Source organism: Brienomyrus brachyistius, chromosome 7, assembly GCF_023856365.1.
Source record: "Brienomyrus brachyistius isolate T26 chromosome 7, BBRACH_0.4, whole genome shotgun sequence".
Taxonomy (NCBI): Eukaryota; Metazoa; Chordata; class Actinopteri; order Osteoglossiformes; family Mormyridae; genus Brienomyrus; species Brienomyrus brachyistius.
In genome coordinates this window covers 31,892,535-31,907,957 of record NC_064539.1, presented here as the reverse complement: position 1 = coordinate 31,907,957, position 15,423 = coordinate 31,892,535, and the positions used below count along the sequence as shown (strand labels likewise).

The window sequence follows — 15,423 nt, the reverse complement described above, 5'->3', positions numbered from 1 at the left end:
GCCATGGACCTGCACCAATGCAGAGGGCGTGGCCACAGGCTTAAGGCCACACCTGAGCATACCGGCGAGAGGAAAAGCGGTGAGAGACTTTTATTCTGAAGGCTGCAGGTTCTACCAGGAGTGCCTCTAACGTTGTGGCCTCGAGTGAGCTTTTTTGCTTGAATTGCTCTATCAGAAATATATCAGTTCTTCCGAGTGGGAAAACGAAATACCTGCGGCATTAAGTGATATCGCAGTGATCTTCAGCAAACGCCTATCCAGCTGGGGTCGCTGGGGATGCGCGCTCGGCTTTGTGATCTAGTGATCCTGCCTTCCGTAGGCTTGCGAAGATCACTAAAGCGTAATCTGCTTCACTAAATGTGCAGCATTATTCTGCATAAGAGTTCAATAGCAACAAGCAACAAGGCCCTTACAGTTACGTCTAGCAGAGCTGTCGAAAAGAGCAGTGATCATTTGTACTCGATTTACCAAGTTACCTAATTGCTTTGTTCTATTTGCCCATTGCTGAAGGGACTGTTAATCGCATTCATTTTAGAAAGCCTATCTGCTTTGAGTTACTAAAGCTGTTTGCGCCGTTTATAAAATGATATATGTAATTTTCACCACACTTTGATTTAAATGTTTAGATTTAAAACGCCTCCTTTAAAAATATAATCCACTTAACATCCCCATTGCGTTTGAAAATGGTTGCTATTAAATTACGGTAGAATAAATAGGTTCGATGGAAATTAGGGAAATATTAATATGCATTTTGATAATCCAATTTTAAATGTTGTCTTTGTGTATGTTTTGTCTTTTTATTTTATTTTCTGCCTGCATGAAAGCATTTCCTCGTCTTTTGATAAATTTTATTTATTTAATAGCCTCCATTAAAGGTTGCCAGTCTGAATAATGTGTTCGTTAAATCAATTGGTGAAGTGTTTGTGGGGTAACGACGCTGATGTCTGTATAATTCATGCTTTGACTTGCGTTGTTGTAGATGTCTAGTGTTCAATAACGGATAACAGTTCCGGTCCTTGAAAATGTGTCTTGGGTTGCATGGAATGAAAAATATTTGAATCCACAGCTATGTGTATTTGCAAAGGGAATGCCTTTCAGGAAAACAAGAAAACAAACAAACAGCAATAGGAGACAGAAATAATTCTTTGATTTTTCATGTAATAACTGTAGCCTAGGTCAGTGCGTGCCTTTCACCGCAGATTCACGAGAAAGCGAGTAAAATGGCTACAAAATAGAGCACCATTTGCGCAGAAAAAAATACACAAATGCGAATGAATGCGTCATCTCTCGTTCACCTATAATAATATATTGTACTACATTGCCCAAGTCTTGGCACCTTTTTCATGAAAACCTGGCGAGCTCGTATTTAACCGGAATCCTGAGTAGTGCACAGTCCCGCTGGGTTTCGTGCGCAGTATAACAGCAAAAATCCCATTTAAATTAATATATTGAATATAATTCAAACAAATCATGGATCGATAGGCGTTTAAAATATTAAAACAATTATTGCAATAAGTGTGAACAGCCAATCAAGTGAATAAAATTTATGACATTTAAAAACCATTGATTTCATAATGTTTTAATGTTGATTTCTTTTAAAAGTAATTGAATTATTTGATAACATTATATGAGTTTTTACTGCTTATATTCGTGGCGATTTTTTTTTAAAAAAACCCAATACGTCTTAGAGAATTACATTTTTCAATTATGTGGCACGTAAATATGACCTATATCCAGTGGACCAATTTTTCAAGTGAACTTTTTTTGTTATTAACACCAAAAAAAAAAAAAAAAAAAAAAAACAAAGCACAAAAACTGTAGCCGTATAATTGTAGATTCTGTGCGACACATTTACAGATCACCTTCATATAAAATAAAGGCGACGTTCATTCATGACAAGATGTATTGAATATCAACTTGCTGATGTAATTTAACCATTAAAATCGTTTTTTGAGCTGGATGGATAATAGAAGTTACTTTTGTTTTGCGCGTTTTCAACAGGTACCTGGCACGGTGGGCCATTATGAAAATAAAAATCTTTTAGCCTAGTAACATTATTATTATTATTATTATTATTATTATTATTATTATTTGCGGGAATTACGTTTAATTAGGGGTGGTCCCCTGTCACTCTTGTCCGGCCCCCTTTCACGGTTTTTATATGACACATGATGAATACCTGGACGCAGATGGGCATCCACCGTATGGCACCCCTCCACCGTGCAGACAGGAGCGTGCACACGTGCGCTTTGCGGGGTGAAGCGCGCGCCGTGCGGGTGTGACAGTAACCGAAACCGTGAGATGCGTCCGTCCTCGCTGCCTACTTCAATGCACGACGGAAGAGAGGAGATCTATCCGCGCGGTACCCGAGTTGCAAGCCTGGCGACAGACACAGGTAACGACTTCGCTGAACATGAGGGCAACGGCTTTGGGACTTTTGCAAATAAACACAAGATTCCCGAAATGTTAAATATATACAGATATCACATACCTTAGTTCTCATGCATGACAATTAAGATAAAATATATGGATATATGGATATAAATAATTAATTCATAATTGATGTAGTTTGCAGAAAACCTTGTTTCTGTATGCGTTTTTTATTATAGGCCTGTATGTTCTCTTTGTATAATGATATATCGTTTCTGTATCGGCTTAGCGATTATTCTATGTCTATTCGATTTTAAGAATTTCTATTATGTCAGTTGCTTTGTTTAATATCTCTAATGATTATTTTTTTACAGAATCCACTGCCTGACTGTAGACCTTTACTTTGAATGTGTTCATTTCGTTTTTATCGCTCTGTAATATTTTCTCAAGATATTTTACTGTGGTTTACACTTTTTAAATATGTGTTTTATAATTAACTGGATTAATAATGATTCATGTTTTAATGAATAATTTGATAATTATGCAAAAAAATAAAATTATTGTTAAAAAACACAGCGAATAATGCTCAGTGTGAGAGTGTGTGTCCCAGGTGCCACACTTAGGCTGATGGAGTTTGCTTACGGCGCCGATCTGGAAGAGTTATGTCCCGTCTGTGGGGACAAAGTATCCGGTTATCACTACGGACTGCTCACGTGTGAGAGCTGTAAGGTACTGCACGATGGTCACGGCTCACATTCCTCACTTATGCCTCACCTATATTATTATTATTATTATTATTATTATTATTATTATTATTATTATTATTATTATTATTATCATCATCTTTAGGCTATTTTCTTACTGATTCCCTCTTATTCAGGGCTTTTTTAAGAGGACTGTTCAAAATAATAAAAGATACACTTGCGCTGAAAACCAGGACTGTAAAATAGACAAGAGCCAACGAAAGAGATGCCCGTTCTGTCGCTTTCAGAAATGCCTCGGCGTCGGCATGAGGCTCGAAGGTAAGATGCCGCCCTTTCCGTGTTTTTAGGGTTGAAAAATCATACATAAATAGCTTACGTTCAAAGAAAAGTTTTAGAGACTGTCTACCGAAAACTAAAACGTTTCTGTAATAGTTATACACTTATATTTGATAATATGTAGGTGGTTCTGCATTTTATTGTATTATAAATACAAGTATGTCGCGTGATAGTGAGGTAAAGCCATAGAGGTAGGCTTATATCATGACTAAGTTGGTCTATTTGGTTATTTTTTAACTGGAGAGTCAGTGGAGATTTATGAAGGGGGGCTAACCTAAGGGGGGGGGGGTTGATGGAAGTGGCCCACATTATTTAACCTACTTAGTGTACTTGAGTACTTAATTTGAGGGGGGGGGGGGTAATAAACACTGAAAACAGCCATTGGGGCGCCCTCTCTGTCCGTATTTAGATGTCAGTATGGTTTATATATAGACCTACGTAATCATTTTGTTCGTTGACCTTTATTTTGCGCATTTTGCACGGAATATATAGCATAGAAGCCGTTTTGAAGAATTCATCAGGTATCGATTATTGAAATATGCCTTTGCTCACGTCTCCTGGCTCACGGCTTGTGTGCGCTGGCAGTATCGTTTTTGCTGAGAATATCAGAGCATCTGACACTTCCCATGTTACCCATTTATACAGTTATTGGTACTACAGGTTCACACCTATTTTTTTAATTTCCCTCTTATGTGTAGTTAAGTACTTTGTTATTATTCAATGACAGAGTTACGAAGGGGGTGCAGTAAATATCCCCTACTCACCTACATCCCGTAATACAGCATTATTTCCCTGCAGAGTATCAAATCTTTTGACAGTCAGGATTTGATAACTAGAGCAAATAACCCCATTTAAAGATTGTAATTACAATATTCTTTTCATTTGACTTTGTTCATTAAAGAGATTCGTTCAGATTCATTAGGCCTAATATATTTCTTTGTTTCCAAGACATCCCGTTGGAATATTTTTCATTAGGGGAGGTGGTCCCTATTATGTTTCATTTAATTTAATTTAATTTAATTGATACATAGCATCAGTACAGTGACTGAGATTTTTTTCACTTAAAGTTTTAAAGTTGTACAAAATATCCAGCTTTTGTTCTGATTGTTAATCGTAAAATCCTGTTAATTAAAAGGGCCTTGCCAAAAATAATTTTGAATCTTTTAAGCTTGCCGATCCTGCTTGCCTCCTAAAGCCTTTATCCTCCTCTGCTGCCAGCGGTGCGCGCCGACCGCATGCGAGGCGGCAGGAACAAGTTTGGCCCAATGTACAAGCGTGACCGTGCCCTAAAACAGCAGAAGAAGGCTCTCCTCCAAGCCAGCGGGATCAAGCTGGAGCCAGCACTGCCACTGCCCCCCCCCCTGCAGGCCGACTGCAGCTTCACAGCTAGTCTGCGGGACTCTCAGACGCCACCTGAAGGGCTCCTGCATGCCGGCTGCTATAGGCCACCTGCGCCAGGTGTGGCCAATCAGGACTCCCGAGCCGGACCTGTCACTGGCCAATACCAGCACACCCTCTTCCCCAGTCGGACCATCAAGTCCGAGTACCCAGACCAGTATGGTGGTGTGTCCGACTCCCAGATGGGCTACCTGTACCCGGATGTCTGCCCCTCGGGGTCCCCCCACCCCCCCCGGGTGCCCCCGCTGGTCCTGGAGCTGCTGCGTTATGAGCCGGACGAACTGCAGATGCAGAACAAAATCGTGGTGTCGCTGCAGATGGAGCAGGGGGGTCGCGGCAGGCAGGAGAAGCCCGCCACCTTCAGCCTGGTGTGCCGCATGGCCGACCAGACGCTCTTCTCCATTGTGGAGTGGGCAAGGAGCTGTGTCTTCTTCAAGGAGCTCAAGGTGGGATCACATGATCGCATGCACACAAAGTCACACTCGCTGAGCAGTACACACTGATGACAGGCTGTGGTGTCAGAGTGCAGGGTACAGCAGTAAGGGTTAGGGTTAGGGTTAGGGTTAGGGTTAGCAGATAGGTTGGTACTTTCTAGCCCCACTGGCAATGACACATTTTTGACAAAAGCCCTCCTCACCCCTTGTCTTCACACCGCACAGCTGTGTTGATCCCCAGCGCCATTGCAGAATAGGATGGTAATCCTAGCTGAGAAAACACACTTCCGGCTTATTAACTCATGGCAGACCAGACATATGGAGAATGACTGAACGCCATCATGGGAGCCTGGAGAACACACTCAGGTGTACATGAAAGGCTTTGTACGAGCTGGCACACAGGATGGAGGATTCTTACATGATAAAACATGATTTGAAAAACAAGTTCTTTCTGTAAAACATCCAGGTAGAATTATAGAGGATTTGCTGTCGAGGCAGCAGGGGCTGTGGTATGGAGATAAATTGGTCCTGGGATCCGCGTTCTAGTCTACGCAGTAGATTAAGGAGCCATCACGTCTGTTCATCACACCAAAGCACCAGCCTGCCATGGTTAATGCATTTAAGGAAATACTTTTACGGCTGTAATGAGTTAATGATGAGATCTCAGTTTGCTGTGCGAGAATCTCATAATGTTGTAGGTTAATATGTCTGCTGAAGTGACCTAATATTATTATTATTATTATTATTAATATGAAGTGTATCATGTACATAAACGCACAGAGGTTAGGTGTCATGTATCTGCTTATTTCTGAGGTTCCCTTTTCTGTTCACTGCTGCTAGGACCTTAACCTGTTACATTTCATAGATACTGACTATTCACAATAAAATTTGCAGGTCAGTGGGACTTCAGAAAAGATGCTTCGGTTGCTAGGCAACATTTCTGCAGAGGTCAGGTCTGTTTGTACATAAAGACTTTAAATGTGTTCCTTTATCAGTTCGAGTCGTTTAGTTGTTCCGTAATGTGCTTGACGAATGTACGCATTCTTCAGGGTGAGTGCTTAGCCGATCAAGAGCCGCACAATGTGAAGTCTTAGGAAGGCTTTTTCACCATACCTTAAATACCCTGGAAAACTGCGAAATATCTGTGGAGTAAGAAAGTTTGAAGATTTGAATTGGGTTACATTATTTGAGAATGGTAGCAGCTCTGCCTTAGATATGAGGAGGGACATGTTCAGATTCACAGGGTAGGCTACCTGTCACTGAACACGGAGTAACAGAGGAGTAACAGAGGAGTAGGGTTTGGACTAGAGCTGTGCAATGAATCGATTTTAAATCACGATTACGATTGTAAATGTGGTTACATTTATTTAACCACTTAAAGCTTAATCATAAAGTGCTCTATGATCAAACAATACTTGAACAAAAAAACTCAGAAATGTGAGGCAACTTGTACTGCAATGCAGTTTTCCATTGAGGACACCATGTAAAATTAAACTGCGTATCCGTCATGTTCTCAAAAACACAGAGATATAACAGATGCCATCACATATTATTTAGCAAGAGAGAAGGTCTTCAGCACAGCTGGAAATATCGTCTCCTGCCATCGTGCATCATTGAAACATATCATGGAAACAGACAAGTTTTTCTTGCTAAAAATCATTAAGTTGCACTTTTTATATCAGTTGACTGACCAGTTGGGGTAAAAATAAAAGACAAGTTTAGTGTTTTTGAACCTCAGAAAACAGTTAAGTCTCAGTATAATTTGTCTATTCATATAACAAATATATTTGTACAAGTTCAGTGTGTGTTATTAAAATTTTATTTTGGTTTCAATTCAATTTCAATGTGAGTGTTTAAGTTCTACACTGAACAAAAATATAAACGCAACACTTTTGTTTTTGCTCCCATTTTTCATGAGATGGACTTAAAGATCTACAATTCATTCCAGATACACAATATTACCATTTCTCTCAAACATTTCTCACAAATCAGTCTAAATGTGTGATAGTGAGCACTTCTGCTTTGGTGAGATAATCCATCCCACCTCACAGGTGTGCCACATCAAGATGCTGATCTGACATCATGGGTAGTGCACAGGTGTACCTTATACTGCCCACAATAAAAGGCCACCCTGGAATGTGCAGTTTTGTCTCACAGCAAAATGCCACAGATGCCACAAGCATTGAGGGAGCGTGCAATTGGCATGCTGACAGCAGGAATGTCAACCAGATCTGTTGCTCGTGCATTGAATGTTCATTTCTCAACCATAAGCCGTCTCCAAAGGCGTTTCAGAGAATATGGCAGTACATCCAACCGGCCTCACAACTGCAGACCACGTGTAACCACACCAGCCCAGGACCTCCACATCCAGCAGGTTCACCTCCAAGATCGTCTGAGACCAGCCACTCAGACAGATAATGCACGGCCCCATGTTGCAAGGATCTGTACACAGTTCTTGGAAGCTGAAAATGTCCCAGTTCTTGCATGGCCAGCATACTCACCGGACATGTCACCCGTTGAGCATGTTTGGGATGTGCTTGACCGGCGTATACGACAGCGTGTACCAGTTCCCACTAATATCCAACAACTTCGCACAGCCATTGAAGAGGAGTGGACCAACATTCCACAGGCCACAATTGACAATCTGATAAACTCTATGCGAAGAAGATGTGTTGCATTGCATGAGGCAAATGGTGGTCACACCAGATACTGACCGGTTCTGAGTCCCCAGACCCCCAATAAAGCAAAAAACTGCACATTCCAGGGTGGCCTTTTATTGTGGGCAGTATAAGGTACACCTGTGCACTACCCATGATGTCAGATCAGCATCTTGATGTGGCACACCTGTGAGGTGGGATGGATTATCTCAGCAAAGCAGAAGTGCTCACTATCACACATTTAGACTGATTTGTGAGAAATGTTTGAGAGAAATGGTAATATTGTGTATCTGGAATGAATTGTAGGTCTTTAAGTCCATCTCATGAAAAATGGGAGCAGAAACAAGAGTGTTGCGTTTATATTTTTGTTCAGTATATTATTATGATTCAATAAATACAATGTTTCTGCAGTAAAGAGTAATTGTGGTAAATAATTGTGGTAAATAATCATGATCTCAGTATTGGTAAAAAATAATCGTGATTATGATTTTTGCTAAAACTGAGCAGATCTAGTTTGGGCTGTATAAGGCAGTGAGAGCTGACTGTGAGTGTGCACAGCGTGATCTTCTGAATACTGTGTCTGAATACATAAATAAAATGCTGGGTAACTGCATGGTACTTAATCCACAGTAAAATTATCTTTAAACAAAGATTTTTATTTCTTTATATTTCTTTATATTTTGTTATTCTGTTTTAGTCTACTATACCCCCGTCAATGTATTTAAATTAATTTAACCTTTATTGACTTACACCCTCGTCATTTTAGTCTCTCTACAGTCACAGGAGTATGTCAGATTTTCATTTCACTGCATGTCATACCTATATAATTGAGCACATGATAAATACAATGTTGAATTTTGATCGTACATACACTGCACCAGTGCTATATGGACGCGCAGTGTGTGTAAGGCAGTTACTGACTTTCATTCTGAATAAAGAGGAGTGCCAGCCCGCGGACTCCTGACCCGCTCTGTGTGGCTCCCGTTCTGGCAGGTGGGCGACCAGATGAAGCTGCTGCACAGCTGTTGGAGCGAGCTGCTGCTGCTGGACCACGTCTCACGACAAATGCGTCACGCCAATGCCAACAGCCTCCTGCTGGTCACTGGTCAGGAGGTGAACATCAGGCAATGGTGATACCAGCTTGCACACACTCAGGGTCCCCATACAACCCAAATCAACCTGCTTCTCTGTTCCTGCCCAGGTGGACATCGCCCCCATCGCTGCCCAGGCAGGTGTTACCCTGGACAACCTAGTCCAGAGGAGCCAGGAGCTGGTGGCCAAGCTGCAAGCTTTGCTAGTGGATCGGAGGGAGATCGCCTGCCTCAAGTTCCTCATACTGTTCAACCCTGGTCAGTGTGCCCTAGTGGATCTCAATCAGTGAATCGTCGCTTGTTCAAACAAATGTTGTAGCAACTTTTTCAGTTTGACAGTGATAATGTTAGACTACAGGACTGTGTGAGTCTCGGGAATGGGACTGTCTAGGTCTTAGGAACAAGACTGTATGGGTCTGAGAAACAGGGCTGTGTGGGTCTAAGGAACAAGGCTGTATGATTGTGAGGAACAGGGCTGTCTAGGTCTGAGGAAAAGGGCTGTCTGTGTTTGAGGAAAAGGGATTTATGTATCTGAGGAACAGGACTGTGTGGGTCTGAGAAACAGGGCTGTGTGGGTCAGAGGAAGAGGGCTATATGAATCTGAGGAACAGGGCTGTAAGTGTCTGAGAAACAGGGTTGTTCTGATGCAGGAAATGCAGAAGCTTACAGAAAGACCCAAAGCTGTGTTCTCACATGCATGTTTATGTGTGCTCACAGACACTGAAGGACCCAGGGACACTCACAAGAATGTTTATGTGTGCTCACAGACACTGAAGGACCCAGGGACACTCACAGGCATGTTTGTGTGTGCTCACAGACACTGAAGGACCCAGGGACACTCACAAGCATGTTTTTCTGTGCTCACAGACACTGAAGGACCCAGGGACACTCACAAGCATGTTTGTCTGTGCTCACAGACACTGAAGGACCCAGGGACACTCACAAGCATGTTTGTGTGTGCTCACAGACACTGAAGGACCCAGGGACACTCACAGGCATGTTTGTGTGTGCTCACAGACACTGAAAGACCCAGGGACACTCACAGGCATGTTTGTGTGTGCTCACAGACACTGAAGGACCCAGGGACACTCACAGGCATGTTTGCGTGTGCTCACAGACACTGAAGGACCCAGGGACACTCAAAGGCATGTTTGTGTGTGCTCACAGACACTGAAGGACACAGGGACACTCACAGGCATGTTTGTGTGTGCTCACAGACACTGAAGGACCCAGGGACACTCAAAGGCATGTTTGTGTGTGCTCACAGATACTCAAGGACCCAGGGACACTCACAGGCATGTTTGTGTGTGCTCACAGACACTGAAGGACACAGGGACACTCAAAGGCATGTTTGTGTGTGCTCACAGACACTGAAGGACACAGGGACACTCACAGGCATGTTTGTGTGTGCTCACAGATACTCAAGGACCCAGGGACACTCACAGACGTGTTTGTGTAAGATCACAGATACTACAGGACCCATGAAACTCACAGGCATGTTTATATTCCCCCTTCAGAAGTGCCTGCCTTCTTCCATCGCCCCCCCCCCCAGAATATGCTTGTGTCTCTGGGCATTTTTGTAATTATTATATTATATTGGACCAGATTTCCCCACAATGTGATAAAAACCTATAATTTTTTACCTTGTGGGAATAGCCGCAATTTTATAAGAATCTGTGAATGCAATCAAAAAACTAAAAATGCCAAAAGTATTTTGTTTTCCTTGGTAACTTATGGTTAAGGTTAGGGTTCGGTAGGGGTTAAGGTTGTTGTTGTTGTTGGGATTAAGGTTATGCTCATAGAAATGATTGGAAAGTCCCCACAAAGATATGAGTATGTGAACTGTGCGTGTGTGCATGCAGCATACAGATTTGGATAGAGTGTGTCCCTCGCAGGTTTACCTGACATACATTCCATCAGAAACCCTCTGTGGAGATTACTGTTGCTCCCCTACAAAACAGGGCTGTGGGGGGGTTGGAGGGGCAAAATATCAAGACCCATGAACCCCCCCCCCCCCATTACCCCAATGCCTAAATATCTCTGATTATAAACACAGGAATATTCTCAGCTTTTCCCAATGTCTGTGTGTATTAACCCTCTTTGGATCTGCCAGAGATGTCTGACTACACCCCCCAGCACCCCACCCCATTCAGCTCTTTTTCTCATTCTAAGTGCCTGAAAGGTCCCATCTGCCCCACGTCACATCTGAGTCCCAGCCCTAGACAATCGCCCCTCGGAGCCCAGGCCAAAAGGCTGCCTGCCTCCGTCCTGCAGGCATGGAGACCATTTTAGCATTAAAAGCCCTATTTAGGCTTTCGCAAAAGCAACTGTGGCACAGAAGTGAGATTTGGACATTTCTGTTACGCCTTTAAGTGGCCAGTGAAGAGCCGTCTTTATGGCCGAGTGCTGCATACACACTTTGTTCTCCTACATTCTGGAAACATTTACGTTTGTCACACGGGTAGCGTAGATGCACGGTGCGCTCCTGACGTGCTCCTGACAGTCTTTGTCTACTTACCAACTGCTGAAGTGTGAGTGTTGACGGTCTTTGTGTTGTAGGTCTTTGTGTGCATCAGTGCTCTTTGTGTGCTTTGATGGTCTTTGTTGCATATTGTGTCTGCTCTGTGGGCGTAAATATACACATGTGACCTGCGATTAATGATGAGCAGTGGACAGAAAGGCCCTTTGCTAATGAGGAGCATTCATAATGGGGACCGATTTTCAGAGCGTTAGCTTGGGTGTAGGAGCTTTCTGCTGACTGAACTTTTCCATGAATCATGCAATGGTATGAGTGGGAACAGGAGGGCGCTTTAAACCACTTACAGTAGCAATATTACAATTTGTGTGTGCTCTATGGGATTAGAACCCATGACATTTGTGTTGTTAATTTAATGCCCTACCAAGTCTGCATGTTTAACTACAGTTTATGGATTTATGACCGTCTTCTATGTGGCTCTGTTTCCAGACGTGAAGCTGCTGGAGAACCAGCAGTTGGTGGAGAATGTCCAAGAGCAGGTGAGCGCTGCCCTGCAGGAGTACACAGCACGCAGCTACCCGCAGTTCCTGGACAAGTACGGGCAGCTGCTTCTGCGTCTGCCCGAGCTGCGTGCCCTCAGTGTGCAGGCTGAGGACTACCTGTGCTACAAACACCTGGGGGGCGAGGTGCCCTGCAACAACCTGCTACTAGAGATGCTGCACGCCAAGCGGACCTGTGTGTGAGCGCTGCCTTGGACCCGCCCACCAGCCTCGCCCAGAAATATGCTCCGCCCCTCTGACCACTGCACAGGGGAGCCTCAGTGCTACTTTATCAAAACAAACACGGACCCACTCGTGTTGCTGCCGATCCTTCAAACAGTGGTGGCCACAAACAGTCACTATGCCAAACATTCAATAAGAACTTTCCTTATTTATGGGACGATGAAGCAGCATGTTCCATTACCCAGCTAGTTAGCTGCGATCTTCTGATTGTACTCACTAACTGTAACATCATATGCAGCCATGCTAGCAGCATCAGAGAGAAAACCAAAGATAGGGCGTCTCTGACAGATTAACTGAAGCTGACCAGTTCCTTCATCACAAGCTTTATAGAAAAGACAGGGGTGTAAACAACCAACTTGCCCCTAAACATGATATGAAATAGCTGTTTTTTTAAAGAGCATGTTTTACTTTTTTTAGACGCCTTCTGGCGAGTCTGGTAACACACATAGAAACACCAATTCTCTTCAAAGAGCCACAGAAGCTGGGAGGCACTGTTTGGTCCTATATGTGTAATTTGCTGGGGGGGGGATCCTCTGCAGCTGTGTAATCATGAACCTGACATCCTGAGTGACGCAGAGAGTCCATCTGAACAGCAGTTGAACCGTGTCTGACTCTCGTCTGGACCGCAACTGGACCTATGAACGTTTAATAGCGACCAGGACGCCCAGCATTTCAGGATGACATATCACAGATATGAATCTTTATTTTCATGTTTCACATTTTCAGTGCAGTGAGATGACAGTTGAAATCTCACCAGTAAGGTGTCTGTTAGGGTGCAGTAAGGTCCCACCCGAGCAGCGCCTGCCTTAAATGCTACCCCCATCCCGGTTACCTCGTAGGTCCTCTGTGGGGCAGCTTTTTCAGAAAGACATATCTGTACTATACTGTGAAAAATTATCCTTCCTGTGGATTTTTCCAGAAGGGAGGGTGCGCATGACCGCTTCATACCTTCCACATTCTTCCTTTTCAAATCAGTTTTCTAAGTTCCCTCTAGACAGTCACCTGACAGCATGTACTCTTGGTCACAGGATGCACCTGTCCCTCTTTATTTACAGATTTTCTGTTCAGCCAAATCATGTAAACTTCTTTCTTCCATGCCTGTAATTGTTTGGAATTATTAAAAGCCATTATTCAATGCTTCATTTTTGGGTCAAATTTCCCTCATCAAGATAGAAAGGTGAGCAGTGTTACACTGAAAGCACCAGCTCAGCGTGTCTGTGTGTCTATGCTCTGTATTCAAGATTTTACTGGGATTAAAAATTGGACCTGGTATTTTACTCATACAGGACCACCACACATTAGAGGTGTAACGATTCTCCAAATTTTAATTTTTTTTTTTTTTTGGGGGGGGGGGTGAATAACAAAGAATGGGGAAAAAAATTTTGACCAACAATTTGTACCACCAACAGAAGAACACTAGAGAACATGTTTAATTTTACTTCACATAAAATAACTACATAAAGTTCTGTACTCTACTCGATAACCAAAATGTTTCTACTCCACTGACTTGAATTTACCTGGGGGCTCTATAATCTCAAGGTTATTATCTATCTTGAGAAACTGGCCTGGCTTTTACCGCAGGTGCAATCACTCGATCATGATTCAATCAAAATAGTCACATGTTACACGTAGTTGAAAGATGTGATGTGTAACATTTACAAAATATACAGCTTGCCCTGCACACCACGGCGTGTGAGAGGGAACGCAAGGCGGACACCACGGCGTGCGAGAGGGAGCGGAAGGCGGACACCACGGCGTGCGAGAGGGAGCGGAAGGCGGACACCACGGCGTGCGAGAGGGAGCGGAAGGCGGACACCACGGCGTGCGAGAGGGAGCGGAAGGCGGACACCACGGCGTGTGTGAGGGAGCGCAAGGCGGACACCGCGGTTTGTGTGAGGGAGCAGGTGCTGGAGTGGCTGTTAATGGCCACAGGCTGCAGCTCTAAGCACCTTTCTGAAGTCATTGACCGGCTTCTCGGGTCTGGATAAGCAAACCTGCAGCCTTAAAGATGCCAGAGCAGCTCGTCAGCCTGGACAGCAGAGCCCCAGTCCTAAAGATAAGCAGTTAGAGGATAGATGGATGGATGGATGGATGGATGGATGGATGGATGGGTGGACAACAATAATACATATAAAACAATATGACTCCTTTATCCTAGAATATATCTAACTAAGTATCAAAGTTGATAACTAAGTATCAAAGGGTGAAATATTAGCAGATGAATCACGAGTAGCCCATCACTGTAGGTGACACATTCAGAGGCTGTGACTGGCCACTGAGTACCGAACCTGTCCTGTGTCCTAACAGTCAGCTACCCCTTCATAGCCAGATGCCGACCTGCTGTGGGTGGGGGTCCCTGTGTGTGATTAGACAGTCACCCTACTGGTCCTCAAAACTTGTGTGGCTCAGTAGGTTAGGGTGCTGTGCCTATGATCAGCAGGTTGCCAGTTTAAATAGCAGCATCAGCAGAGTGATTTCGCCATTAGGTCCTTCAGCAAGACCCTTAACCCCAATTCTTTGAGGGACTGTCTGATCCTGCTCTTCGTTGTCTTGTATAAAAGCATCTGCTAATGAAATGTGAATGACATTTGTAAACCTACGTATCGGGCAGCCAGAGGTGACAAGATGGCTGTCTGAGACAGCCTTAAGCGCCACACGTGTAGCTGTTACTGACTCTCTGGCTGTCTGAGACAGCCTTAAGCGCCACACATGTAGCTGTTACTGACTCTCTGGCTGTCTGAGACAGCCTTAAGCGCCACACATGTAGCTGTTACTGACTCTCTGGCTGTCTGAGACAGCCTTAAGCGCCACACATGTAGCTGTTACTGACTCTATGGCTGTCTGAGACAGCCTTAAGCACCACACTTGTAGCTGTTACTGACTCTCTGGCTGTCTGAGACAGCCTTAAGCGCCACACATGTAGCTGTTACTGACTCTATGGCTGTCTGAGACAGCCTTAAGCGCCACACATGTAGCTGTTACTGACTCTCTGGCTGTCTGAGACAGCCTTAAGCGCCACACATGTAGCTGTTACTGACTCTCTGGCTGTCTGAGACAGCCTTAAGCGCCACACATGTAGCTGTTACTGACTCTATGGCTGTCTGAGACAGCCTTAAGCACCACACTTGTAGCTGTTACTGACTCTCTGGCTGTCTGAGACAGCCTTAAGCGCCAC

General features: G+C 43.8%; 1 protein-coding gene across 1 annotated transcript; it reads left to right on the top strand.

Moving 5' to 3' along the window:
- Positions 1-2,180: 2,180 nt before the first annotated feature.
- nr5a1b (nuclear receptor subfamily 5, group A, member 1b) lies at positions 2,181-13,377 on the top strand. The gene is made up of 7 exons (XM_049021394.1): positions 2,181-2,395; positions 2,981-3,099; positions 3,251-3,392; positions 4,629-5,254; positions 8,893-9,012; positions 9,101-9,248; positions 11,956-13,377. Exons 1-7 carry the CDS (start codon positions 2,302-2,304, stop codon positions 12,207-12,209), a joined length of 1,503 nt encoding a protein of 500 aa, XP_048877351.1. The 5' UTR covers positions 2,181-2,301; the 3' UTR covers positions 12,210-13,377.
- Positions 13,378-15,423: the final 2,046 nt, after the last annotated feature.

What these genes read in the sequence shown, in the direction of transcription:
- nr5a1b (XM_049021394.1), top strand. Translation starts at nt 2,302, where the DNA reads ATGCGTCCGTCCTCGCTGCCTACTTCAATGCACGACGGAAGAGAGGAG. An exon ending in TCACGTGTGAGAGCTGTAAG is followed by an intron (nt 3,100 to 3,250) that starts GTACTGCACGAT and finishes CCTCTTATTCAG; the next exon opens with GGCTTTTTTAAGAGGACTGT. An exon ending in TCTTCTTCAAGGAGCTCAAG is followed by an intron (nt 5,255 to 8,892) that starts GTGGGATCACAT and finishes CCGTTCTGGCAG; the next exon opens with GTGGGCGACCAGATGAAGCT.